This window comes from Hippocampus guttulatus, chromosome 1 (genome assembly GCF_054856545.1).
Source record: "Hippocampus guttulatus isolate MCC_2025c chromosome 1, RoL_Hgut_1.0, whole genome shotgun sequence".
NCBI classification, from domain to species: Eukaryota; Metazoa; Chordata; class Actinopteri; order Syngnathiformes; family Syngnathidae; genus Hippocampus; species Hippocampus guttulatus.
In genome coordinates this window covers 34,769,644-34,796,103 of record NC_141261.1, presented here as the reverse complement: position 1 = coordinate 34,796,103, position 26,460 = coordinate 34,769,644, and the positions used below count along the sequence as shown (strand labels likewise).

The following is a 26,460-nucleotide window of genomic DNA, read 5'->3' as shown; positions in this document are numbered from 1 at the left end:
CTAAATATTCTCTAGTACGGACTCGTGTTTGCACTATCCAATTTGTCCTGTAACTTGTAATTTGGGAAATGAGCATGGTACATGTCCTTTATGAACCTGCAAGTATGTTGACAAAATGCACGTGTAACAACACAATCAATAAAATACAAAAATATACTGTCCAAAAACTGTTTATATAACAAAAACTGCAATACAGGTGTATCCAAAAAAAAAATCACAACAGTAAAATACGTACAGTATTTTAATGTTGATTTTTTTTCTGTCTTGGGAAAAAAATATGTATTTTGGATTGTTTCGTTGGATGCATTCTTTGGCTTATGACAATGTTTGCCTGCGTGTCATACAGTTTTCTTGCTAGTTGCAAGTAACTGTCCCGTTGATCACCGATGTCTGGTAATTCTTGTGCATACTGAAGGATTTTTGTTGCCATTTGCATTGCTTCCTTGCTGGATGGTGGCTTGTCATCAGGAGTTGAATCGATGCCTTGTTGTTTAAAGTTTCGTAGATTTGCCTCTTTCCGACTCCAAGTGTCTGCTGGATCTTTTTAACTTTGTGTCCAGCCTCGCTCAAACGGACGCATTTCACTCACCCCGCTCCAGTTGTTACAGTTCTTCTACGTTTCGATGCGATGATCTACGCGACGTAAGTGAATAAAGTTAAAATCTTTCGCAATTACATTAAAACGCACGCCAATAAAAAGTCGCTTACATGTCTTCGTTTCGAATCTGATGAATGAAAACGGCGAAGCGAACACGTTTCTTCGGTCGTGTCGAGTGGGTGCTGCTTTTAAGCTAGTGCCGCGTTCTACAGGACGTAAGTGAATAAAGTTAAAATCATTCACAATTACAGTAAAACGCACGGCAATAAAAACTCACTTGCGCGTCGTTGTTTAGACTCTGATGATCGAAAAACGCGAAGTGAAAACTTGTTTCAGCGTTGTCTTTTCCGTCGCATCGGGTGGGCGTTGCGTATATTTAAGCTCCCGCGGCATTACACCTCCATCCGGGTTACGGGTAGTGGAATTTCCGCTTACACAACTTCCGGTAACATGTAATATCGTAGTCAAAATGTTAAATCATAGGTTTTTATTCCGGGTGAAGGATATTCCTTTCCATAGAATTCCAGGGATGGGAATATTTACTGTACTGTAAGTGTGTGCTCATACTTATGCACTATCGGAATAAAAATAGAGTACACATACGTTTGTGTGTGCGTGTACACATACGTTTGTGTGTGTAGGTGTGTGTGTGCTTACATCTGAGATCAAATTTACTACAGTGAAAACCCCCCTGTTGTGAAAAATTTCTTGCCGCAAACATGATTTCGTTGTAGAGGAGTTTCACTGTACTTCACACACGCTTTGGGGCTTCAAGATGAATCATTTCCTCGACTACGCCATCATGTGGACAGGAAAATGTATAACATGCTTGGTGCATGCAATAAAATGGTGGGGTGTAAATCATGCTCTCAACACATAATAATCTGTATTTGAGGAGTGTTTTTACATGAATTGCTCTGGTTTGGTTTGGTTTGTTTATTGAACATAAAACAAACAGTAATAATTTGACAGAAAATAAGGTAAATAAAATAGGAAAAAAGGAAAGAGAAATCAATCATCATTCAACACAGTTATTATGTTCAAGGGAGTAGGAGGAAGGAAAGAGATTTAAACAGTTGTAGTTTAACGGTATTAAAACGGTACCGATCGCATTTTATCACTAACTCCCTTTCTGATTCAGACATCTGTCTTTGATCATTGTTCGTTACTTTTAATCCACAAGACAGATGTGTGTCAGAACGGAACATGTGTGAGGATGGTGAGAGGCAGCTGTCATGCTACTGCAACATCCTCCCCAAATAACTTGACATATGTGTGTGCTTTTGTGGACTGTTACCATAGAAAAAAAAAGGTTCTGGTTAAAGGTGCCAGAGGCTGGACGGCAAAACTGGGACCAATTGGTGTGTAACTGATAATTGTTGCATCTTAGAAGCGGGTCAACATTAGGTCTGACATTTGAATCCGATTAATTTGAAATTATTCAAGGTTTGTTTATTGAACATAAAACATATACAGTAATAATTTGACAGAAAATAAGGTAGATAAAATAGTAAAAATAAAGAAATCAGTCTTCATTCAACACAGTTATTATGTTCAAGGGAGTAGGAAGAAGTAAAAAACTTATCTAGTCCTACCCCGTTATGTGTTTATATCTAATAAATCAGTTTTATATCAATCGGAAAAGAAAGAAAGTAAGAAGAAAGAAGTCTCCCTTAAGGCTCATACTTTACCCTTAACAGTGATATTTTTACAACTTTTGGTTTGTATCGGGATTTTATACATACACACCCTGGCACTCTTGTGTCAATTTTCTCTTGCATTCATAATGGGTATTTCTATACGTTTCTCTATTTATCAACTTAGTTCTGATTGATCATTATATTTAATGTTTAGAATTTATCATTTTAACTCTGATTGATGTAGGTTGTTTGTAATATTTTTTTGAATTTGTTTTTGAACTCAGCAAGCGATTTACTCACTTTCAGGTCCGTTTCGAAATTATTCCACAGATTAACACCTTTGATAGATACACTTCTTTGCTTGATGTTTGTTCTTGTTTTTGAGTTTTTTGAAAAAGTTGGTACCTCTTAAATCATAGCTGCTTTCTTGAATTTCGAAAAACTTCTGAATGTTTTGGCAGAGCAGGTTATTGTGTGCTTTGTACATTAATTGGGCTATTTTAAAGTCAACCAGGTCATAAAATTTCATCGTATTGAATTTGATAAATAGTGGATTTGTGGGTTCCGTATATTTTGATCTATTAATAATTCGAATTGCTTTTTTTTGTAGTTTTAGAATAGGGAGTGTGTTTGTTTTGCAGGCATTTCCCCATATTTCCACACAGTAGGTCATATATGGTAATAATAATGAAGAGTATAATGTGTACAAAGATCTCTTATTTAGCACTTCCTTAGTTTTGTAGAGGATCCCTATGGTTTTGGCTATTTTCCTTTTTACGTTATCGATATGTGGCTTCCAACATAGTTTTGAGTCTATTACTAATCCGAGAAACTTGGTTTCATATGCTCTTTCTATCTCAATTGAGTTTACCATAATTTTAGCTTGGTGTTTGATTTGTCTTGTGCCAAAAACAATTAACTTCGATTTTTTCAGGTTAAGTGACAATTTATTTCTGTCGAACCAGTTTTTTAATTTGTTTAATTCGTTTTCTACGGTTGTCAGGAGCTGTTTCAGATTTATTCCAGAACAGTAGGAAGTTGTATCATCAGCAAATAGGACACATTTAAATTGTTTTGAGACCTTGCAGATATCATTTATATATAAGATGAATAGTTTTGGACCAAGCACTGACCCCTGAGGAACTCCATGAGTGATTTTCAGTTGATTCGTTTTTTTTTATTGTTAAGCTGCACGTACTGATATCTGTTTTCTAAATAACTTTTTATCCATTTATAAGCTACACCTCTAATGCCATATCTTTCTAGTTTTTTCAATAATATACTGTGATCTATTGTGTCAAAAGCTTTTTTTAGATCTAGGAAAACCCCAACAGTAAATTCTTTGTTGTCTATATTAGTGGCTATTGCTTCCACAAGCTCCATAACTGCCATTGAGGTGGTCCGTTTTTCCCTGAAGCCATATTGATTCTCACTTAACAGTGCATGTTTTTGTATAAAGCTATCAAGTCTGCGAGAAAATTGTTTTTCTAATATTTTTGAGAATTGTGGGAGTAGTGATGTTGGTCTACAATTTGTAAACAGATGTCTTTCCCCACTTTTATAAATTGGAATAACTTTAGCAATTTTCACTTTTGATGGAAAGATACCAGCTTTGAATGACAGGTTGCATATGTGCGTGAAAGGTCGCACTACATATTCTATAATCTGCTTTATTATTGTCATGTCAATATTAAAGCAATCAGTTGACTTTTTATTTTTAAAAGTTTTTACAATATTTGATACTTCTTGTTTTACAGCAGTAAGGAACATCGTGGAGAAGTTTTTTTCTATGTATCTATCTATTTCAAGCAAGTTTGTTGGATCAGGAATTTGTTTTGCTAGGTTACTGCCGATGTTGACAAAATACTCATTAAATTCAGTTGCTATTTCTGCAGTTTTTTCCAGAATAGTATTTTTGCCTTTGATAAAATACTCTGGATAATCCACTTTTTTAGGACTATTTCTGATTACTTGATTAAGTATTTTCCATATTTCTTGTGTTACTTTTATTCTCCTCTAATAGTGCATGATAATGATCTCTTTTACTGGTTCTTATAATATTTACGAGTTTATTTTTATAGGTCTTATATATTTTTTCTGCTTCTTCAGTTCTCAATTTTAAAAACAATTTATATAAATTGTTTTTCTTTTTACATGGGTTTTCTATGCCTTTCGTTATCCATGGCTTACTTGGGTCTTTATACTTTTTGGAGACTTTAGTTAATGGAAAATGTTTATCATGTAAGGAGATTATGGTAGACTGAAATACTTCAAACGCTGTATTTGGGTCTTCGTTTGAGTAGACCTCGGTCCAGTTTTGTTTTTCTAGGTCTTGCTTAAAAGCATCGATGGAGCGTTGGGTTCTTAGTCTTATTTCTGTTATGTGAGTTGTTGACTTTGCTTTTCTATCAAAATAATTATGAAAAACTGCAAAGACAGGTAGATGGTCACTTATATCATTAATGAGAAGTCCACTTTCCATTTTATGATCAATCTTATTTATAAATATGTTATCTATTAATGTGGCCGTGTCAACTGTTATTCTGCTAAGTTTCAGGATTACTGGGGAAAGGCTGTTGCTGTATATAGTATTTATGAAGTCAGTTGTTTTTTTTGTGTCCATTTGGGTTTAATAAGTCAATGTTAAAGTCACCACATATTATTCGTGTTTTCTTATCGTTGTAGTAGCTGAGCATATCTGTTAGTTTTTTATTGAATGTGTCAATACATGATCCTGGTGTCCTATAGATGCAACTTATGATGATATTTGATGCCTTTTTATAATGTATTTCAATGGTTAGACATTCCATTAGGTTTTCTATTGTGTTTGTCAATCTCTCGATTTTACTGCATTTAAGTGCTTTGTCTACATATATTGCAACCCCCCCCCCTCCTTTTTTGTTTTCCCTACTAGTTGCAAACATTTCATAACCTTCTATTTCCATTTCACTTGTTTTATCTTCATCAAGCCAAGTTTCTGATATGGCAATTATTTTAAATTTATTGAATTTAGTCAGGTATTCTTTGATTTTTGTGAAGTTTTTATAGAGACATTTTCCAATTTTATATTCGTGTTGAATTGTTCATCCAGGTAATAGTCAGAGTTTGTTACCCTTTGTTTGTTCTTGAAGAAGTTATTGTCCGGGTCCAAATTGTTCTCGGGGTCGAATGGCTTATAGTCAGTATCTTCAAAGGGTTGGAAGTCCATGTTTTTGGGATGTGAATTTCCCGCTCCCACGCGGTCGTCGCTGGCTCCCTCGCGGTCGTCGGTGGTTCCCTCGCGGTTGTCGCTAGCTCTCTCGCTGTCATCGCTGGCTCCCTCGCTGTTGTCGCTGGCACCCTCGCTGGCTCCCTCGCGGTTGCTGGCTGGACGTCTCCCGGGTCCCTCTTGGTCGCTGGCTCCCTTGCGGTCGTCGCCGACTCCGTCACGCTTGCTGGCTGGCTGCCTCCCGGCTCTCTCACGCGCGCTGGCTGATTGTCTCCCGGCTCCCTCAGGCTCGCTGGCTGGCTAGGTGTCTCCCGGTTCCCTCGCCGTCGCTGGCTCCCTTGCGGTCGTCGCTGGCTCCTTTGCGGTTGCTGGCTGGTTGTCTCCCAGCTCCCTCGCGGTCACTGGCTCCCTTGCAGTCGTCGCTGGCTTCCTCTCGGTCGTCTCTGGCTCCCTAGCGGTCATCGCTGGCTCCCTCGCGGTGGTAGCGGGCTGGTTGTTTCCCGGCTCCCTCGCGGTCGCTGGCTCTCCTGCAGTCGTCGCTGGCTTCCTCTCGGTCGTCTCTGGCTCCCTTGCAGTGGTCGCTGGCTCCCTCGCGGTGGTCGCTGGCTGGTTGTCTCCTGGCTCCCTCGTGGTCGTTGGCTCCCCTGCAGTCGTCGCTGGCTTCCTCTCGGTCGTCTCTGGCTCCCTTGCGGTCGTCGCTGGCTCCCTCGCGGTGGTTGCTGGCTGGTTGTCTCCCGGCTTCCTCCCAGTCGCTGGCTTCCCTGCAGTCATCGCTGGCTTCCTCGCGGTCGGTCGTCGCTGGCTACCTCGCAGTCGGTCGGTCGGTCTTGAAAAAGTTCTTGTCCGGGTCCAAGTTGTTCTCAGGGTCAAATGTCTTGTGGTCAGTAGGGTTGGAAGTCATCAAAGGGCTCGAAGCCCATGTTTTTTGGTATGTGAATTTCCTGCTTCAGTCGGGTCAGAGTTTTTGTCGTCGGGTGGTGAACAGTTCTCAGTATGCCGCTTGATGGTGTTGAACTCGAGCCTGTTGTGTTGGAGTACTGGTGTGGGGGTGGACGATAAGTTTGTCTTGTCTTAAGTAGGCAGGTTCCCCTCTGTCACGTGCAGCTTTTAATTTTGGGAGGAGCTCTTTTCTTTTTTGTCGTACGGCATCTGTAAAGTCTTCGTTGATGTAGATGTTGGAGCCTTTTAAGTATTTAGCTTTTTGTAGGATCCTTGTTCTGTCCTTGTATTTTTGAAATTTCACCACAACTGGCCTCGGCCGAGGTCTTCCAGGTTCTTGTCTTCCTGTGCGGCGAGCTCTCTCCACCTCAATTTGCCCCTGTATGAGCAGCTTCTCCTTGAGGATTTTTTAAACTTGTTCCTCTGTTTCAGTCCACGTTTCTCCCGGTGTTTCCTCAATTCCATCAATTACCAAGTTGTTTCTTCTTGACTGTCCTTCCAAGTCGTCCATCCGTATTGTTTTGTGTTTTTTGTTATTGTAAAGTGTCCTTGGGTGTCTTGAAAGGCGCTTATAAATAAAATGTATTATTATTATTATTATTATTATTATTATCTTGTCTGTTAATACTAGCATGCTGTCACATATTTTGTAGATTTCTGTTTGCATGTCTTTGGAATGGCCAGTTTGACAGATTAGATTTTTTTTAATGTCGTCTACCTCTTTTTTTGGTAAAGTTGATGCTGGTTTTTATTTCTTGGACTTCCCTGGTAAAAGCGTCAAGTCGTGAGTTTGTTGAGTCTATTATCATCTTGACAAATCCTTTGAAATTTTCCTGTTGTTGTTGCAAGAGCGCCGTAAAAAGCTCTTTTTGTTGCTGGAGTAATTCGTTTACTTGAGTGAGGGTCAGGAAGTCCTCATCCTGCTTTGTGTCTTGCTTCTGTTTGGGTGGCATTTTGTCGGGTCTCGTTGCTAGCCGGTTGTATGCTAGTTGGTGACGTGTCCAGTGGGCTTGCTGCTGGGTATTACTTTGTCTATGTTTGTGCTTATGCAAAAAGTGAAAATGTGAAATAAGGAGGTAAAATAAAGTGCTTATTCGTTTTTATTTAAAAACAATATTTTATCCAAAGTTTTTGGACTCAGGTGGTTTCTTTTTTTGCAGAGAATTTCACCTGCTTTTGAACAAACTCTTTCACATGGTACTGATGAAGCAGGGGTGCATAGATATGTGATAGCAAGTTGGTATGAAGGGGAATCCATAGCGTTTCTTTGTCGCTTTTATTTCGAACACTCGAACCTATTGTATCATTTCCTGAATCAGTCACGTGGTACACCCCCTTCGCGGGGCTTCAAACGTCACCACTGACGTCATCAACACGCGCTTCGACTCCCCATTCATGAACCACTCATCTAGATTACTCGGCACACGCTTCAGGGATTCAACCCGTGGAGCACATCACTAATTACACCCCAATCACGCTGAGAAGCTGCTTGAGTTTTTTTCAGCAAAAACGCACCAAATATTGCCAACAATCATGCCGCTTTGTGACTGCTATTTCAGGAAACTAAAATACAGGTCGCGGCTACACATTAAGCAGGAGCCGAGAGTTGCTGTGTCCTGCTTCATACCTCGCTTTGATAAGCTGTGCATTGCAAAACGTGCATTAATCCAGACATCATGTCTTTTGTCATTTGATTTTAAAAAAAAAAAGCACAAATTCTTTTATATATTTTTGTTTTGCTAGTTAAAGTTTTTTTTTAATATTGTGCTCCGGAGATATTGTTGGTCATTAGTTTGAATGCATGATTAGTTATCGATTTTATGTAAATTTAGTTTTCAGTGTCGTATGGTTTGACACGGTCAGTCAAAAAATATTTATTGTTAAATTAAGGATGTATGTTATTTTTGAATTTCAGATGCACTTTAAATCTTTTCTGTTCCAGTTACTAAAGCTATTCTTTGTTGTAAGTTGGTCCATAAAGTTGGTCCATATTTCTTTCTTTTTTTATTCTCTTATACGTGAATAAGGATACAATGTTATGCAAAGGTGTACTTATAACAATTTTATACACAAATGATACTATTTATCGTCGTGCGGGGGCGGGGGCGAGATGTTTTCCTCTTCCTTGGGGGGGCATGACAGAAAATAATTAAGAACCACTGTGCTAAGCTAAGTTAGCCGGGGAAGCTTAATTAAACTTATACGAGACAAGTTTAACTGGTCACGATAATTTAGTGGAAGACACTTTGCTCCCGTAAAGTAGCGATGAGATGTACTGTGACGAGGCTTAAGCTTGTTCAGTGCTACTGTTCGGAGTATTTCAACAACTACTAGCACTACTAGTGTTACTGCACTTTGTCAAAGGAAACGGGCACTCACACAAGTGTCCTTGGAAAATGAATATACTACAGGGTGTAGGCTACAAACAAACACCATGGAGTATGTTCTAGCCAGCGATGGTATTCTATATTCATTGGCTCATGATTAATAACCCCCCCCCCCCCCGCCCCAAAAAAACATTCCGTCTCGTAGTAGGCGTTTGTTGACATGCCAACCAGTCATAATCATATGTTTCCATCGCCAAGCTCCGCCAGCTCCTCTTTTTCATAATATATATATATATATATATATACCAATATATATATATATATATATATATATATATATATATATATATATTTTTTTTTTAATAACTATTGATTCGAGGAAGTTTCACATTTGGTGCTGACATACGGTCCATCAGCAAAAACATTCCTTGCAGTAAACACCGAAGTGGCCAAACATTGTTTCCCGGTGTTGTAAATTTGGTATTAAAATTATTAATTGTAGTTATTATAGTCATTGATTTCTGCAGCAATGACTATAATAAACCCTAATGTTTGTGTTTTCAGCTCAGATCCTTAAGTCCCAGTATATTTGTTTATTTACGCAAGCACAGGGTAATGACACTTATTTGCACAGTAATGTTTTATTGTTGGTTCAGAGTAAGTCCCAGAATGCACCTCAGTAGCGTTGTCAGCAAATGTCACCCACCATCCTCCCCTTCGGATTTGTTGGCAGTCCTGTTACTTGTTCTCTAAATGGTGTTGCTTGTCCACTCAAGGTGGTTAGGATGCCACTTGCCACAGTCCCATATCAACTGTTACATTAACATCAGCAGGGAACACATTAATTATGTCTATATGAGGCATTAATAAACTTGTTAATAAGCATTTACAAAACCTTGTCCTACTTGTAAAGTGATATCAATCAACTCAATATCTTTCATATCCCAGGAATGAATTCTTAAGGAGTTTGACAGCAACTTTTCTTTGGGGCTATTGTGTTCGAGGAATTAAACGTGCTATTTGTTGGCGCACAGGGTCCATGGATCCCACGGTGTCAGAAGTCAGCAGGCTGCAAAAACACATCCAACAGCTGGAGTACAATGCCAGCTCAATGGCAACGGTGAGCAGCAATTTTTCTGTTTTGACTTAACTGTACAAAAAATATCTGCGAAAATGGAACCCACGATGGAAGCAGGTTTACAGCGTTTTAATAAACGACTTTTGACCCCCCCCCCATCCCCCCCTCCTCCAAAAAAGGCCTGCACATAGACAACGAATCAGTATCATGAACCATTAAGATAAGATAAGATAAGAAAAACCTTTATTAGTCTCGCAATGGAGAAATTCCCGATTCACAGCAGCAAAGTTATGAAAGGAAGAAGTAGAACAACAAAATATAGGAGCTGCTGGAAAGGCAGCCACTCACGCGGCGCCATTTTGAAGTCAAAATAACAAAAATAACACAACACAACACATAGGACACAGACAGTCGTGCAATCTTCACCACTTGTCTGCATACACTTTGTTCTCTGAAGCAGTTATAGATGAAAGAGGAGAGGATCAAAGTGTCCTTTCACCAGTGGATCAGAGACGTCATGCTGAAAATGTGCACAGGTCTGCTACAAGCTAGGTTTTGAAAGCAAACAGGAAGCTGTAGCGTCCATTGACGAAATAAAGATTGGCTCACATCTCCTGTCTCATGTAAATCCACTTCAATTCCAAGCCGCGACTCCCAGTTCCACATCCGCATCGGCGCGCCGCGCTAACGCTCCTCTCTTCTCATCGTCGGCTCCTCAAGCCTTACATCCATCCAGCCGCAGACCGTTCAACAGCACCGATCTCTCCGCTGAACAAAGCGGGGCTGTGAAAAATGCTGCCCATTACAGGCGCAAGACACAAGCGCCCCTGGACTGTCCAGCAACGACAGTCAAATGGTGCCGACATTCCTCCCAGGCGAAAACAGTAGATGGGAAGAGATTGTCCTTGGGAGATCAGATAACCCAGACAGGGTTTGCAAGATCGATCAACATTCACTTTGGGCTCACGGTTTTTGAAATGGCTTTTAAGATTATCAGCTTGATTGGCCAAGTATGTCAAATGCACAAGAAATGTACTTTTCCAGTTACAAACCATCCACAATGACCAACAGAGGGAGACAGAACAAGATTTCTGGCTGTTTGCTGTTAAGCGCCCCGAGATCTTAGATGTGAAGGGAAAACTCTAGTGAAGAGGAGGGGGAAAAAAGACAGACTTTAACTATTCTCCTTGAAAGGAAGCATGGCTTGAGCCTGAGAAAAAAAAACTTCAGCACATGCAGTATACATTTAAAAGACAATACATCTCAAGACTTTACATGTGAACGTGGAGGATGGAAGCATGGTGGGGCACGGCATAACCAGTCTGACTATCAGCTCAGTCCATTTGAACGCTCCAAAGCTCAGGTTTCATTGCTGAGGGGAATAGCAATCCAAATAAGGCAGAGTTATCAATTGAGTGTGTGTGTCTGTGTGTGAGCTTATTGGCTCCACGGAGACATCCTTGACATACCCGTTCCAGGCTGTGGAAGGAGGGGAATGGGCTGATAGGAACGCTAGCGTCCAAGCCTATTTTTCACTCAGGGGAAAGTCCAGACAACAGATGTTTTGGGAAACAGGCCAGCAACTATTTCAGATAGCCTCGAAAGTCTTTTGACCTGTGACTGTGGCGTCAATTAGCCAAATCCTCATTCAATTTTTCAAGGCTGGAGGACACCAGCTGCTCCTTGTTCTTCTCCATTTCGCAAAGTAGCTCCAAAACCGTCCACTTTGCAATTGAGTTTGTGTCAGGTTTATCAATTAGACATTCAGAAATCAAACACAAAAAGGAGACAGGAGACTCAATTCTGGTACCACGGGGGAAGGAGGAGAAGCGTTAGGTTTCAGTTCTCTGCAAGTCTCCCAAGGATCTCCCCGCTCGCCCTCTCATTTAGTGGGAATCTAATACATGGGTGTGTCCAACCGAAAGGGTGAGGGCTGTTGAAGACCCACTCAACTTGTGTGACTATGTGTGTGTACTGTATGTGAGTGCAAATTACATACATGTATGCAATCATTACAAAAACACCAAGTTGCAGCTGGTGTTGACAGCTCCATACACGTTAGACCTTGCTCTTGTTTTGTCTTAATACAGTAAATATTCTCTAGTACAGACTCCTGTTTGCACTGTCTAATTTGTCCTGATAACAGAAATTCCTCATTTGGGAAATGAGCATGGTACATGTCCTTTATGAACCTGCAAGTATGTTGACAAAATGCACGTGCAACAACACAATCAATAAAATACAAAAATATACTGTCCAAAAACTGTTTATATAACAAAAGCTGCAATACAGGTGTATCCAAAAAAAAAATCACAACAGTAAAATACGTACAGTATTTTAATGTTGATTTTTTTTTCTGTCTTGGGGAAAAAAATATGTATTTTGGATTGTTTTGTTGGATGCATTCTTTGGTTTATGACAATGTTTGCCTGCGTGTCATACAGTTTTCTTGCTAGTTGCAAGTAACTGTCCCGTTGATCACCGATGTCTGGTAATTCTTGTGCATACTGAAGGATTTTTGTTGCCATTTGCATTGCTTCCTTGCTGGATGGTGGCTTGTCATCGGGAGTTGAATCGATGCCTTGTTGTTTAAAGTTTTGTAGATTTGCGTCTTTCCGACTCCAAGTGTCTGCTGGATCTTTTTAACTTTGTGTCCAGCCTCGCTCAAACAGACGCATTTCACTCACTCCGCTCCAGTTGTTACAGTTCTTCTACGTTTCGATACCATGATCTACATGACGTAAGTGAATAAAGTTAAAATCTTTCGCAATTACAGTAAAACGCACGCCAATAAAAAGTCGCTTACACGTCTTCGTTTCGAATCTGATGAATGAAAACGGCGAAGCGAACACGTTTCTTCGGTCGTGTCGAGTGGGTGCTGCTTTTAAGCTAGTGCCGCGTTCTACAGGACGTAAGTGAATAAAGTTAAAATCATTCACAATTACAGTAAAACGCACGGCAATAAAAACTCACTTGCACGTCGTCGTTTAGAATCTGATGATCGAAAAACGCGAAGTGAAAACTTGTTTCAGCGTTGTCTTTTCCGTCGCATCGGGTGGGCGTTGCGTGTATTTAAGCTCCCGCGGCATTACACCTCCATCCGGGTTACAGGTAGTGGAATTTCCGCTTACTCAACTTCCGGTAACGTGTAATATCGTAGTCAAAATGTTAATGCATAGGTTTTTATTCCGGGTGAAGGATATTCCTTTCCATAGAATTCCGGGGATGGGAATATTTACTGTACTTAGCTCTTTCCAACCACTTTCTCGGAAAGGTGGTTGCGTACCTCAACTGTCACCCAGTGCACTAAGCATTCTTATATTATAAATGTGAGCATATCTTCATTAAAAGAATTATATTTTTATTAAAAGCATAAGTGTTCTTCATTGCAAGCATAATCAATTTATCATTAATAATATGCAAATGTATGATAACTAAAAACAATCAACCTAACAGTTTGATCAACACCTCAGTGTGAGTATTGATCATCCGCCCCACACCCTCCAGAAAGACCGGCAGCTTATTCCTTTTCAATGATACTAGGGTAGCCTCTACTACCGGAGACCAATTCCTTGTGTGTTCTAAATACTTGGCCAATAAAGATGATTCTGATTCTGATGAAGCCGCTCCTGTGGGCAGAATTTTGAATCATGAAACTGCCAACTGCAAACAGCAAGATACCTATTATCAGAAATCCAATAATATAGATGCTTTCCACATCCTCTATGGACAGTATTGACAGGCACACCATTCTCCACTTTTCCAGAAGCGTTTTCAGTTGCTCAGTGAGTGTGTGGACTGTCTGGACCAGTGTCAGGCCCAACTCCTTAACAGACTGAAGGCCTGGAGGTGGGAGCAGTACAAGGCAACCATTGGACATCCTTTTGATGACAACCTCAATGTCCTGCAGATGTGGTGAGATGTCATCTTTATTACTGCTGCTTATTGTAATCATTTTGAAGCGACTGTCTTACACCACTGTTGCAACCTGGAGCACTTCGATATCCACGTTTGCTTGATCAGGTTAAATGAGCTTGTATGGGGCTTTCACTTATTTAAGGCTTTACACTGTTGGGGGAAGAGCGGCCTTTCTCTTCCTCCGCATGTTCGTTAATTTCGGATGGTGAGGATGTTGGTTATCCAAATACAGGCTGGAGTCAATGAACAGTTCCTTCAAAGGGTTTCATTTATTTTCTGCAGTTTACAAATTTATTCGGGCTCCTGAGGGTTCCAGATTTCAGTCAGGAGGCCTAGAAGAAACACGGTCATGAGATTATATAGAGACAATATGATAATGAGAGGCGGGGAATTGCGCCTCCATGCAAATCCCAGAAACAAAGAAAGTAACATGTCATCTGACCCGGTGTGGCTGGAAGAAGTTGGGAGTGGTGAGGTGAGACCAGACCCCCACCAACCATTTGGTGTGATGGCAGGAACACAGATACTTGAGATAACAGTTCTTCTTTTGATGTTAAACATGTTTTATGGAGGGGGGGGGGGGGGGTAAAAGTGGTGGGGGTCGAGGGGCACTAAAGGTGATTGTAAACACAGTGAGCAGGAAATACCTCCAACAACATTCTACATTCTTTGTTTCTTTCAAATCCAACTAACACAGAGTAATAATTCCTTAACAACACTTACAAGGCACTCAAAGCGCTTCAACACTGACTCCTAGGGTTGTGCATCTCTCCACAAAAGACGACTTAATACAGTTTGCGATATGTCACGTACCAAACAATTCAAAAGTGGAACAATTCAATGCAGTTCGACGCCGTGAGGTTGTGAGATTGCGATTCGATATGGTACGGCTTTGTTCGAGAGGGTGTGATGCAAGGACCTTTGTTATCATTTGTTGTTGTTAGCAGGTAAAATTTTCATTCCACTATTTTCGTTGAGATGCCGAAAACATTTGCAAGGTACCTCACCTAGAACTGATTTCCGCATGCTTGAGTGCCAATAAACCCATGCTTCAGTGTGTGCCACTAACATTGTGCGTTTGCTGTGTCCCCAACTGAAATGGGTCAAACGTAGTGATGTGCCCGACTGTGCCGAGGCTCTGATGCGTGTGCCGAGTAAACCGGAAGAAAATCTGCGAAGCGCGCATCGAGGCGTGTGTCAATTACGCTTGTGGCCACGCCCGATGCCTCGGAACGCGCGTTGCTCCGCACGAAGCCTCGCGGGACGGAATTCCTACGTCACCGCCAACAAATAGTTTCGCGGGTGAATCGAAATAAATTCGGCGCACCGGGATGACAATGAGCTGACAGGTGACACTGACTAGAGGTAAGATTGGGCCGCCTGAGCCCGCGGGTCGGGTTGGGCTTCTCTCTCGCTGACTTTTTTTTTTGTTCGTTACGAGGCCGTGAATAGTTTTGGCCACGAGAGACCGTGGTTTGCAAAAAAAACCCAGAAGTGGCCTCATCACAACACATACTATACTAAACTCTCGCAATGACAATTCAAAGAACGCCTTCATGTCTCTATGATCCAGCCGTCATTGTTCTTCTTAGTCTCGCCGCTTCTCTCTCATCAAGTGCCATGCTTGATTCTTAAGGATGTACTGCTGCTGTGGTGAATGGCCCGATTTTCAACCCGTCAAAATGACGGAATGCCTTAAATTTTTCCTACAACTCTTAAAAAAAAAATCCGTCAATGATGGAAAATTGTCGGTTAATGTACCCTCTGCTGAAACAGAAATACATGTTTAAAGGATGTAAATAATTATACAGACTTGTTTAACTTAGATTTTGTGGAGAAGACAGACTTTTATTTGTTATCACAAATCACCCCTCCTCCTCCCGAGTCATCACAAATGAAATAGGAAATGTCGGGCTTGCTTCGGGCTCGGGCCTGCAAATCAAGTTAATCGGTCGGGCTCGGGCCGGGTCGGGCTGGATTTTTTTGGCCCGATCTTACCTCTACATCAAATCCATGGTATCATTTTAATCACTGTCGTGACATTTATTTTCCACATGCTGGCGCAGTAGTACAAATAAAGCCTCATGATGCTTCGGCCCAGGAACGAACCAGTTGGATGGAAAGCCTCATTGCTTCATGAGGCTTCATTTTCCCATAACTAGTCAAACGTCAGCGATCAAATTTCATGCATGCGTGAAGGCATTGTTTGTTTTTTTTGTTTTTGTTTTTTTAAATATTCCTTGACTTGTTGGTGTCACGTTGCGAGGTGGTGGTGGACCCCAAAAAGCAGGCAAGAGGGAGGAGCCGGGTGTACTTGACAAATTGTATTAAAACATAGAGAAAACTAAATCCAAAACAAAGTCCAAAGTATCAAACAAAAAAAACATGACAAAACATGACTGAAACAAACCTGACAGCAGCAATAAAGCAAACAGTGACCTGACAATGAGTGATCGGCCAGGAGTCCTTTTATACTAATAATTACATAATGACCAACAGGTGTGCAGCTGCAGGGGAAGCCCTACAGTGCCACCTGTTGGTCCCAAACCAAATCATGACAGTTGGTGAGTGAACTCTAAGCTGGTTTTGAGTTCTTTGATGTCCTGACTCCTGATGTAATAAGTGGAAGAGTGCTACAGTGCTGCTTTACCGTCACTTCGCGTTTAAGAGGAGTCATTTATCCTCTTATAACTCTAAAAAAAAAAATCCAGAAAATTGTTGAGATTAGTGTTTCTTTTGTGCTCATGTGTCAGGTGTGAGCAGCTTCTTGGGGTGAATGGGCAGCTGAGACAGGAGTTAATGCTGATCATGGAACCAATCCCAGAGTTACAGGAAAGGCTAAGACAACTTCTGCAGCTTCTCGTTCAAAGGTAGGCTCATTTACTTCATTTAGATACATGACAGGATCAAAACATTAGAACAGCTCGATACAGCTGTGACAACAGTAGTAGATATGGAATGAACACCTCTGTGTCAAGGTTTTTTTTTCCACTTTGACATGTTTAATTTTTCCCTCGAGCTCTCTTGTGGTGGACAAGCAGCCGCCTCAAGTTATTAAGACACAGTCCAAGTTCTCCACAACTGTGCGTTACCTGCTGGGTGAGAAAGTAGCACCCGGGAAGCCTGTGGTGCTAAAGGCACAAATAATTAATGAACTCCAGGCCAGAAGCCTAAACATCACCCCCAGGTGAGTAACTCATCATGTATTCACATGCAGTAAACCAAGTATGTGACCTAATCATTTATATTCATCAGGGTATCTGCCGCAGATTCTTACACACTTGAATTATGATGTCCGAATGCAAGCTTTCAAGTTGAGCGGGTGAATTTGTCAATTCAGATGAGATCATCATCAGTTCTCATTCCCATATTGTCAGTCATCTGATCAAAACATCAAGTTGTCGACACCTGAGTGTGGTTGCCTGTCATCAATAAAAGATAAAAGTGAAAGTTGTGTTGGCAGACAGGGCTGACAGTGCAACTCATGAGTTCACTGGTTGTTTGAGTACCCGCTTTTAAGAGTACAGTCGCTTCCTGTATCATATACTGTATATCGAGAGCTTCCAATTTTCTATTCGTGTTTTTGTCCTTCTCAACCACTGTCCTGATTCTGTACCTGTTGAATTCAAATTGTCATTTGTGGCAAATGAAAGAACAAAATAAGATTGATATCATAGATGTTAAACATTGGGGGCGGGCACTTTTGAGGCCAGGAAACATTCCATGTGGTTTTATCTACAGCGATGATGTTCAGGCAGTGATCAATAACACAGCCATCCTGGAACATAACACAGCTACCAAGAGCACATGTGCCACCTTCAGGAATATGGTATGTCCTTCACTCCACTTAACTTGCACTTTTAAGTGATTGCACACAACTTAAAATTTGAACCTGTCTGCAACAGTCCATCAAAAAGATCAAGAGAGCAGACCGAAAGGGCACTGAGTCTGTGACCGAGGAAAAGTTTGCCCTCCTTTTTTCAACAGAGATCACCATCACGGGCTGTGACACTCCCTATAAAGTCCAGGTTTGATTTATGTGTTTCATGTCATTGTCCTGATTCAACTGGATTGGCTACTTTGATCAATTCTACAATACAGCAAAGCTCAGTCAAGCGGTGACTACTAAATCCTTGGGTGTCTTGAAAGGCGCTTATAAATAAAATGTATTATTATTATTATTATTAAATATTCCGTGATGAATTTATGTGTCATTCCAGATGATCTCGTTACCACTCGTCGTCATTGTCCACGGCAGCCAAGACAACAATGCACTGGCGACCATCATTTGGGATTGTGCTTTTTCCGAGCCAGTAAGAGAAACTTTCTCTTTTTCACCGTACATCCATCTATCCATTTTCGAATCAGATTATTAACTAGGGCAGGGGTGGGCAATTATTTTCCCGGGGCAGGGGTGGGCAATTATTTTCCCGGGGGGGCCAAATGAGAAGCAGAAAATATTGTGGAGGGCCGGGCCAAAAGTTAGAAATAGAAAATAAAGAAGATAGCACAATGTCTTTGTATGCCAGTAATAATGTAACATTCTCCTCCACCATCACACTCAGCACCGGTTCTCAAGGATGTGTACTGAGCCCCCTGTTATTCACGCTCTACACATTTGACTGCTCTCCGCCTCTTATTAGCGGTCCAGTTTGCGGAAAGTTTTTAACATGATAACAATCAAACCATTCTAGGAAATGTTCATTTACTCGAGCCACAAGCAATTCAGTCTGAGCATGGAAATTGCCAGAATTGGACTGAGTAAGAATCGCTTCCTTGTTTTTCAAAGTCTCGTAGATTTGAGTCCTTCCGACTCCAGGCGTCTCCTGAATGTTTCGTACTTTGTTACCCGCTTCGTTTAATCAGATACATATCACTTTCCCTTCCATGGTCATTACGCTCTCCCTCTTTCTTCGTCTTCCCCTCCCTCCCTGTGCTCTGCAACTTGAATTAACTGCGCCACCTGGTGTTGAAATGCCAGCCATTACAAGTCCAAACGAAATGAATGCAATCAAACCTTAATTGTGCACCAATCTTCGGCGGGCCGGATTAAAAAGACCAACGGGCCGTATCCGGCCCGCGGGCCGTAGTTTGCCCACCCCTGAACTAGGGTCATGGGAGTCTATCCCAGATGTCTTCGGGTAGTAGGTGAGGTACACCCTGAACTGGTTGCCAGCCAATCTCAGGGCACACAAAGACAAACAACCATTCGCGCTCACACTCATCCCAAAAGGACAATGTAGTGTCATCCATTAACCTGCCACGCATGTTTTTGGAATGTGGGAGGACACACGCAGGCATGTGGAGAACATATAAACTTCACACAGGAAGGCTGGGCCCTAGAATCGATCCCTCTGCGCTATGAGGCAGACGTGCTAACAAGTCGACCACTGTGCCGCCTTTCACCCTTTCAAATAGTATTTGCCCTTTCCTGATTTCTGTGTTCTTTGCATATTTATCACATACAAAGGTTTCGGTTCATCAATCCAATCTGAATTGCACACGGAGAATACCCAAGGAAATATTCCCTTCTGCAAATACTTTTTCACGGCACTGTAGAGTGGTAGTTAAAAGTTGCACCCACAATCCATTCCTTTCAAATGGCCGAACTTTCATTCCCTTTGACATCAATTCTACTCATTTCGAAGACCAAATACAGTCATACCTCGGTTTTCGACCATAATCCGTTCCAGAAGGCTGTTCGAAAACCGAAACCACGCTCTTTTTTAAAAAAAATCTTTCTTGAACACGTCTGCTCAGTAATGGAACGCTACACGAGGAAGCACTTCCTCGTGTAAGGAAGGCGAGAGGAGTCAAGTGGCGCATTCAAGTGTGCTCAGTTTGTTCGAGAACCGATTTTCGGTCGTCATCCGAGGCATAAAAAACTCGAAATTTTTGGTCGAAAACCGATTTGTTCGAGAACAGAGATGTTCGAAAACCGAGGTTTGACTGTACTTATTTCCTTAGTATGCAGTTTTTCATTTTACGATTAATTGATGTGACAATATTACAACCTCTGGCAAAAATTATGGAACCACTAGTCTCAGGGCATGTTCATTCATGTTTTCCAACTTGTGGAAAAAAACAAGTCGTATACATGACACAAAACTTAAGTCAAGCCAAAAGGCAACTCTCTGTCTTTAAGAAAAACTGTAGAAACTGTGGTTGTCAGTAACAGTTACATTTTTAGACCAAGCAGAGGGGAAAAATGTTGAGGAAAAAATGAATCACCCTGTAAATTTCCATTCCCCAAATTAACTCTTAATACCACATTTTTCTTGATTTCTTTCAGGTGTTGAGAAAGCCAAAACGTTGTGATTTGAAATGACTTTAGTTTTTTGTGTCTCCCATCTGCTTACTCTACAGAATTGAACAACTAAATCAACTGAAAACTGCTGATTCCATTTATTTATTTTTTTACTGGGAGTTGTGATACGTAAATAGGCAGAAATCTAGATATGTATGTTTAAAAATGTGTTCTCTTAAATGACAAGTGAGAGGTCATAAATGTATGAAATGTCACTCAAGACTTAAAGAGAGTCTACCACGATTGTCACGCTCGAACATTTTTGACACAAGTGGCATGCTTATGGGAGCTAGCCAAGCGGCTAGCTCTAGAAGCTAACGCAAATGTCACTCAGCGTCCCCCTTGTCCGGCAACACAAACAGATAGACTCAAATTTTCCTCTTGAACTCAGTTTCTTGATTTATGTTTTGTAAACTTGTCACTAACTGTGCCGCTCTCTGCTCCCTTAATTGGCCGCTGACTAGAAAGTTTTTGAAATCGAAATGAAATACGTCACACTGATCACTGATCAAAATCCAATATCCCTTTATTCACAAAATTGGGGGAAATAGTTTGTTTAAAATGTGTAGAAAAGTTACCTTTATTTATTGCTCAACTCTTCTTCACCGATGCCTCTGTTGGTGTCATCAGGACAGAGTGCCATTTGTGGTGCCGGAGCGTGTGCCCTGGAAGCTCATGTGCAACACTCTCAACAGTAAATTCACCTCGGAGGTCCAGACGCATCACAACCTCGACCACTACAATCAACACTTCCTGGCCCAGAAGATATTTGACAAACCAGACTTCACCGATGACTTCAGCAACATGATGGTTTCCTGGGCTCAGTTCAATAAGGTACACGCACGCATTCGCACACAGACAAAATGATATGACAGAGATTGTATGATCACATACTCAGCTACCACACATCATTAATGAAAGAACACACGCTCACACTTGCTATCACAATTGTAATAATAGTCAGAGGAAACAGCGATGTGTCAGTTTAGTTACTGTATTTGTTTTGAAGAGCAGCTAAATACTAAAAAGACAACAGGTGTTTTTGATCGGCCATTTAGATTTGCAGTGTTAACAGAACATAACGGATAAACCTGTTATTCACAAAACATTTCAAAGTTGAACTTAAGACCCTGTAAAGTGATAATAAATGGCCTGTCATTTTGACATACCAGAGGGGTGTTGTTGACAACCCTGCTAAATTTGAATGATTAAAGAAATTGAACATATGAAATGAGGCTGAAAATCCAAGCTTTTGTCTCCCCTCCCAAACACTGTCGGTGTGTCTGCTGATTGCACTGAAACCATGCCACGTTCTTCTGTCATCTGTCAATCATATACCTCTACATCTAAAATCCTAATGCCCACACATCCCTACTCTTTTGAGCCATGAAAATATATAATCTCAAAGTCTTCGCTGGTCCACTCGGACGGTGTGCTGATTTCAAATGACCTAGATGCATGGAAATGCAAAGTTGAAAGTTGTTTTGTCAGGTGAAATGGCGTGGCTTTTTTTTTTTATGACTGGCTCCAAGTCAATCATTCAGAAGCTCCAAACTTGCATTACTGTCACAATAATTTTTGTTTCTGGCATTTCAAAGATGTTTAAACATGCAGCGGGGATTCGACAAAGGAGGTAGTAAATCACAATCAAGGGATCAATTCCTCAACACACACAAACAGAAACGTTATCCTTGCTGCCTCTCATATTGACTGCGCTATGGAGGCACTTGCTGCGCGTACCAGTTTGCCCCTGCCTCTGGAAAGGCTATTTGAAGACTGATATCTCAGGTTTGAGGAATCAAGCATGTGCCATGTGATTTGCCTATTTGAATATACCTGTTCCATAATAATTCATTTGGTTCCGTGCAATCGTGGGCGCACCCGGTGAGTAGATCAACTTTCATATCTGTTTGCGTTCTCAGTCAACTTTGCCCTTGTTTTTGTATGTGCAATCCTTTTTGTGCCACCCATTCCTCGTCATGACTGTGCTCACACACACACACAATCTGATAGATACTATTGATACTATTAAGTATGTGACAATGTCAATCTTACAGGAAGTGCTCCCTGGTCGACTGTTTACGTTCTGGCAGTGGTTTGAGGGAGTGATGGACCTGACCAAAAAACACCTCAGGACATACTGGAGTGATGGGTGTGAAGACCCTTCTTCTTCTTGGAGTAACAATTAACACGCCATTAGTTAGAACTAACACACTGTGCTTTTCTCTACAAGGCTCATATTTGGTTTCATTGGCAAGCAACATCTACACCTGATTCTCAAAGAGAGGCCCAACGGAACCTTTTTGCTGCGCTTTAGCGACTCTGAGATCGGCGGCATCACCATAGCTTACGTGGCTGCATCGGAGAGTAAGTATAGGCTGTGATCATGTTTCAAATACTTAACCTCTACAAAGACAGTAATGTTGGCTTTTTATTGACACAGTCAACATCTAGTTCTGAATGTAATTGTTTCTGTTAGTCCATTTGTAAATTGAAACTGTTCATAAATCAAGGTAATATTTATAATAAAAATGCGTTGAATCCGTTCCAGTTCCAAAATTAAGTTATAGTTAGCCCTTTTTTCACCAAAGTGTGGTTAAAAATAAATACAATGCAGTTTATAAACAAGTGAAAACACACAACATTATAGAGAAATAAAACACTTATGTATTGCTCATTGACCAGAGGAGGACAAGAAAAGCGGAAGAGGATGACATCTCCTCATTGTGTCACGTAGCGAGGTGGTGGTGGACCCCAAAAAGCAGGCAGGAGGGAGGAGCAGGGTGTATTTGAAGAATTGTATTTAAAACAAAGAAAACTAAATCCAAAACAAACAAAGTCCAAAGTATCAAACAAAACCCATGACTAAAGCTAAAACATAACAATGAACTAAACATAACAGAAGCCAAGAGCAAACAGCAACACACATGACAGTAACAAGAAGCAACAATGACCCGATACCGAGTGTTCGGGCAGGAGTCCTTTTATACAACTAATTACCAAATGACCAACAGGTGTGCAGCTGCCGGGGGACCCCTACAGTGCCACCTGTTGGTCCCTAAACTCAATCATGACACATTGAAAAAGTCTTCTGAAATAACATGGAGAAGATCTGATTGTAGCTTTTCTCATAATGTCTTATTGTATTCTAATTCATTAATTGATTTTAGCCTGCAAATTCAGAAAAATGTCTGTTCAAAATAAACTGAACTCATATTCCACAAACGTATTATGAATCAGAATGCAGTGTTTAGATGAGTGAAGGCGCTGAGAACATATTATTGTCAAGAAAATGTTGAGGTTGACTTGCCCGATGAAATAGAACTGCAGGAAGTTGATAACAATTGATTTAGAAGCTTTTGATGCATCTAGCGCCCGCTGTATTTGGAAGGCTATTCCATTCGGTGGCACGAGATGTTGTTTCAGCAAAGCACTCACAAAATCAATCACCAATGTTCCTTCGGCCTTATATGGCACACCATGATTTTGAAGGTTGCTCCTTTGCAAGCGGCCTTCCAAATCAGCACATTTCTTTTGCATGCCAGCCTTCTCTTTCAACATCGCTAGTCCATTACTTGGCATGCCAGCTCAAGCTAGACGATGTTAGCGTTATGCCTCTGCAGTTTTCTCAAAACATCATTCTTGAAGTTGTCCTTCCATTGCCTGATTAACATCAGTCTTAATCAACGAGGTTTTGTTTCAAGTCGGCTTTGAAGTCTTTTAATTCCAAGGCAAGAAGCGAGAAGCTTTGGAGCATTATGTCTTGAGTAGCCATGTTTCCTTCAGCCGCATTAGCTTCATTAGCCTCTTTGTCTAATGAAGCTAAACAAGGAGATCTTGTTTGGGTGCCACCAGAAGTCCCTTACATATTTTTTTTCATGCCTTCGGGACTTGCATGGCCTCAAGAAAGCGATTCACACCAGACATGCCGAGGATACGACTGATTTAAAACCGTTTTGGAAAGAGGAATGGTCCAAAATTTGTCCTGACCATTGTGCAGCTCCAATCTGCAATGATAACTATTTGGTTGCGGTTATTGCTGCCGAAAGTGGACCAAGCAGTTATTAATTCCAAAAGTTCATTTACTTACTGCACCCTGCACTGTGCCATTTCCATGTTGTGTTCCGTAAAAACATGGAAACGGAAACGTCTCATTGTGTTCAAATCCAGGTCATTCCAAAGGGTTGACCCCCTCCCCCCCAACTTGCAACTCAATGTTTTTTATCAGCGTTGAAATCATTTAACTTTGCTTTCCCTAGTGGGTGAACACAAACAAATCATCAAGAACATCCAGCCCTTCACCAAGAGAGATCTGGACATCCGGAGCCTCGGTGACCGCATCAGAGACATCAATGAAATCACATCCCTCTACCCTGACTTTCCAAAACATGACGTTTTCAAAAAGTACTATTCAGGTAATGACCTCATCTCGTCACACGTTTTTTAGTAAATGTATTAAGTGAACACTGATGAATGAATATCATCTTTTAATTTGATTTTTTTTTTTTTTTTTTTTTTTTTGTGTAGAGCCCCAAACGTCCACCAGCGGTGGCTACCTCCCGGTGTCACTCCATACTAAAGTGGGCATGTAAGAAAGTGCCTAGCCTAAATACTCTATGTCTCGATTAGTTCGTGTGATTCTGAGATATTATCTGTGTGTTTGTGTGTCTCTCGCAATCTTTTTTTTTGTTTTGTTTTGTTTTGTTTTGTAGGGAGACCGGTTCAGTTGCAGCTAATAGTGCCAGTGCGGCGCATCGGACTGACAGCCTCCACAATGCTGCCAGTTATCCAGTGTAGGTCATGATTGATCCATTCAGTGTGTTTTGTGGCGAACAAAGCCCTGAATTCTGGTATCCAAACCAACATACCGTACTCATAGAAAGTTAGGGATATTCAGCTTTTAGGCGAAATTTCAGGATAATGCCAAAAACACGCTCGAACCTTTACGGGTGAACTTAATTTGACCTTCTCTAAACTTTGGAATGCACAAGCCCGACTGTTGATATTTCACTCAAAGCTGTTCTGTCATGAGGAGCTGAATGGCAAGATTCACAGTAGCTGTTTGACTACATTTCCAAGCATGTCTACTTTTATGCCTATCTGTGACCAGTGTTTAGCAATCTGCTGATGACAATTGTGACACTCTCAGGTCAGTGGCAACTTCCCTCTGAGAACATCCTGTTTGATGGCGAGGTACTGTTGATTAATTGTGGTGCTCGCTAGAGACACTATATTCAAAATCGGGTATGAATTTTTTGCTTTGTGCCTGCGTGTAACCTCGTAGTACTTTCTGGAAGCCGATTAGCGCTGTCGCTGATCCAATGCCGCCGAAGAATAAGAAGACCGGACGGTAAGGAAAAAAAAAAGTTCTGATGGTCCTAAAATAGCAATGATGAATTGTCATTTTCCCACGAGAGAAGCGCGGTTAAAATAACGACAACGCATTGCCTTGACTGGCGATTACAGTTTTAGTTCGGCTTGGAAAAAACGATGGAATGACGATGACAGATGTGTGGCCCGGCCAATGGCGAATGACAGACGGATAATTTACTGAGGCGCACACCTCTGTAAAAGACCTCTTGTGAGTTTTCCCATTCAGCTCCTTGTTACATAACAGCCAGTTGTCTAAAAAAATAGAGAAACATTGTACAGTTGGACATGTGCATGACATGACATGAATCGGAATCGTTTCCAGTGAGGGTTGTACTCCGCCAAGGCTGCCCTTTGTCGCCGATTCTGTTCATCACCTTTATGGACAGAATTTTTAGGCGCAGCCGAAGCGTTGAGGGGGTCCGTTTTGGTGGCCTCAGTATTGCATCTCTGCTTTTTGCAGATGATGTGGTACTTTTGGTTCCTTCAAGCAGGGCTCTCCAACTCTCACTGGAGCGTTTCGCAGCCAAGTGTGAAGCGGTTGGGATGAGGATCAGCACCTCCAAATCTGAAACCATGGTCCTCAGTCGGAAAAGGGTGGAGTGCCCTCTCCGGGTTGGGGAGGAGATCTTGCCCCAAGTGGAGGAGTTTAAGTATCTTGGGGTCTTGTTCACGAGTGAGGGCAGGAGGGAGCGAGAGATCGACAGGCGGATCGGTACAGCGTCTGCTGTGATGCAGACGTTGTATCGGTCTGTCGTGGTAAAGAAGGAGCTGAGGGAAAGGGCGAAGATCTCAATTTACCGGTCGATCTACGTCCCAACCCTCATCTATGGTCATGAGCTATGGGTCGTGACCGAAAGAACGAGATCCCGGATACAAGCGGCCGAAATGAGTTTTCTCCGCAGGGTGTCCGGGCTCTCCCTTAGAGATAAGGTGAGAAGCTTGGTCATCCGGGAGAGGCTCAGAGTAGAGCCGCTTCTCCTCCATATCGAGAGGAGCCAGATGAGGTGGCTCAGGCATCTAATTAGGATGCCTCCTGGACGCCTCCCTGGTGACGTGTTCCGGGCATGTCCCA

The 26,460-nt window shown here is 41.5% G+C and overlaps 1 protein-coding gene across 6 annotated transcripts in view; it reads left to right on the top strand.

Moving 5' to 3' along the window:
* Nucleotides 1–26,460, top strand: part of stat6 (signal transducer and activator of transcription 6, interleukin-4 induced) — a 55,445-nt gene that overhangs the window by 21,131 nt on the left and 7,854 nt on the right. For all 6 annotated transcript variants that reach the window (XM_086128040.1, XM_086128046.1, XM_086128029.1 and 3 more), the window contains 13 exons: nucleotides 9,747–9,832; nucleotides 13,557–13,705; nucleotides 16,462–16,578; nucleotides 16,728–16,895; nucleotides 17,450–17,537; nucleotides 17,614–17,736; nucleotides 17,929–18,021; nucleotides 20,646–20,849; nucleotides 22,073–22,167; nucleotides 22,249–22,382; nucleotides 24,275–24,430; nucleotides 24,543–24,603; nucleotides 24,728–24,808. In XM_086128040.1, the coding sequence (XP_085984166.1) occupies nucleotides 9,747–9,832; nucleotides 13,557–13,705; nucleotides 16,462–16,578; nucleotides 16,728–16,895; nucleotides 17,450–17,537; nucleotides 17,614–17,736; nucleotides 17,929–18,021; nucleotides 20,646–20,849; nucleotides 22,073–22,167; nucleotides 22,249–22,382; nucleotides 24,275–24,430; nucleotides 24,543–24,603; nucleotides 24,728–24,808 (1,555 nt within the window). The remainder of the gene's footprint in view (nucleotides 1–9,746; nucleotides 9,833–13,556; nucleotides 13,706–16,461; nucleotides 16,579–16,727; nucleotides 16,896–17,449; nucleotides 17,538–17,613; nucleotides 17,737–17,928; nucleotides 18,022–20,645; nucleotides 20,850–22,072; nucleotides 22,168–22,248; nucleotides 22,383–24,274; nucleotides 24,431–24,542; nucleotides 24,604–24,727; nucleotides 24,809–26,460) is intronic.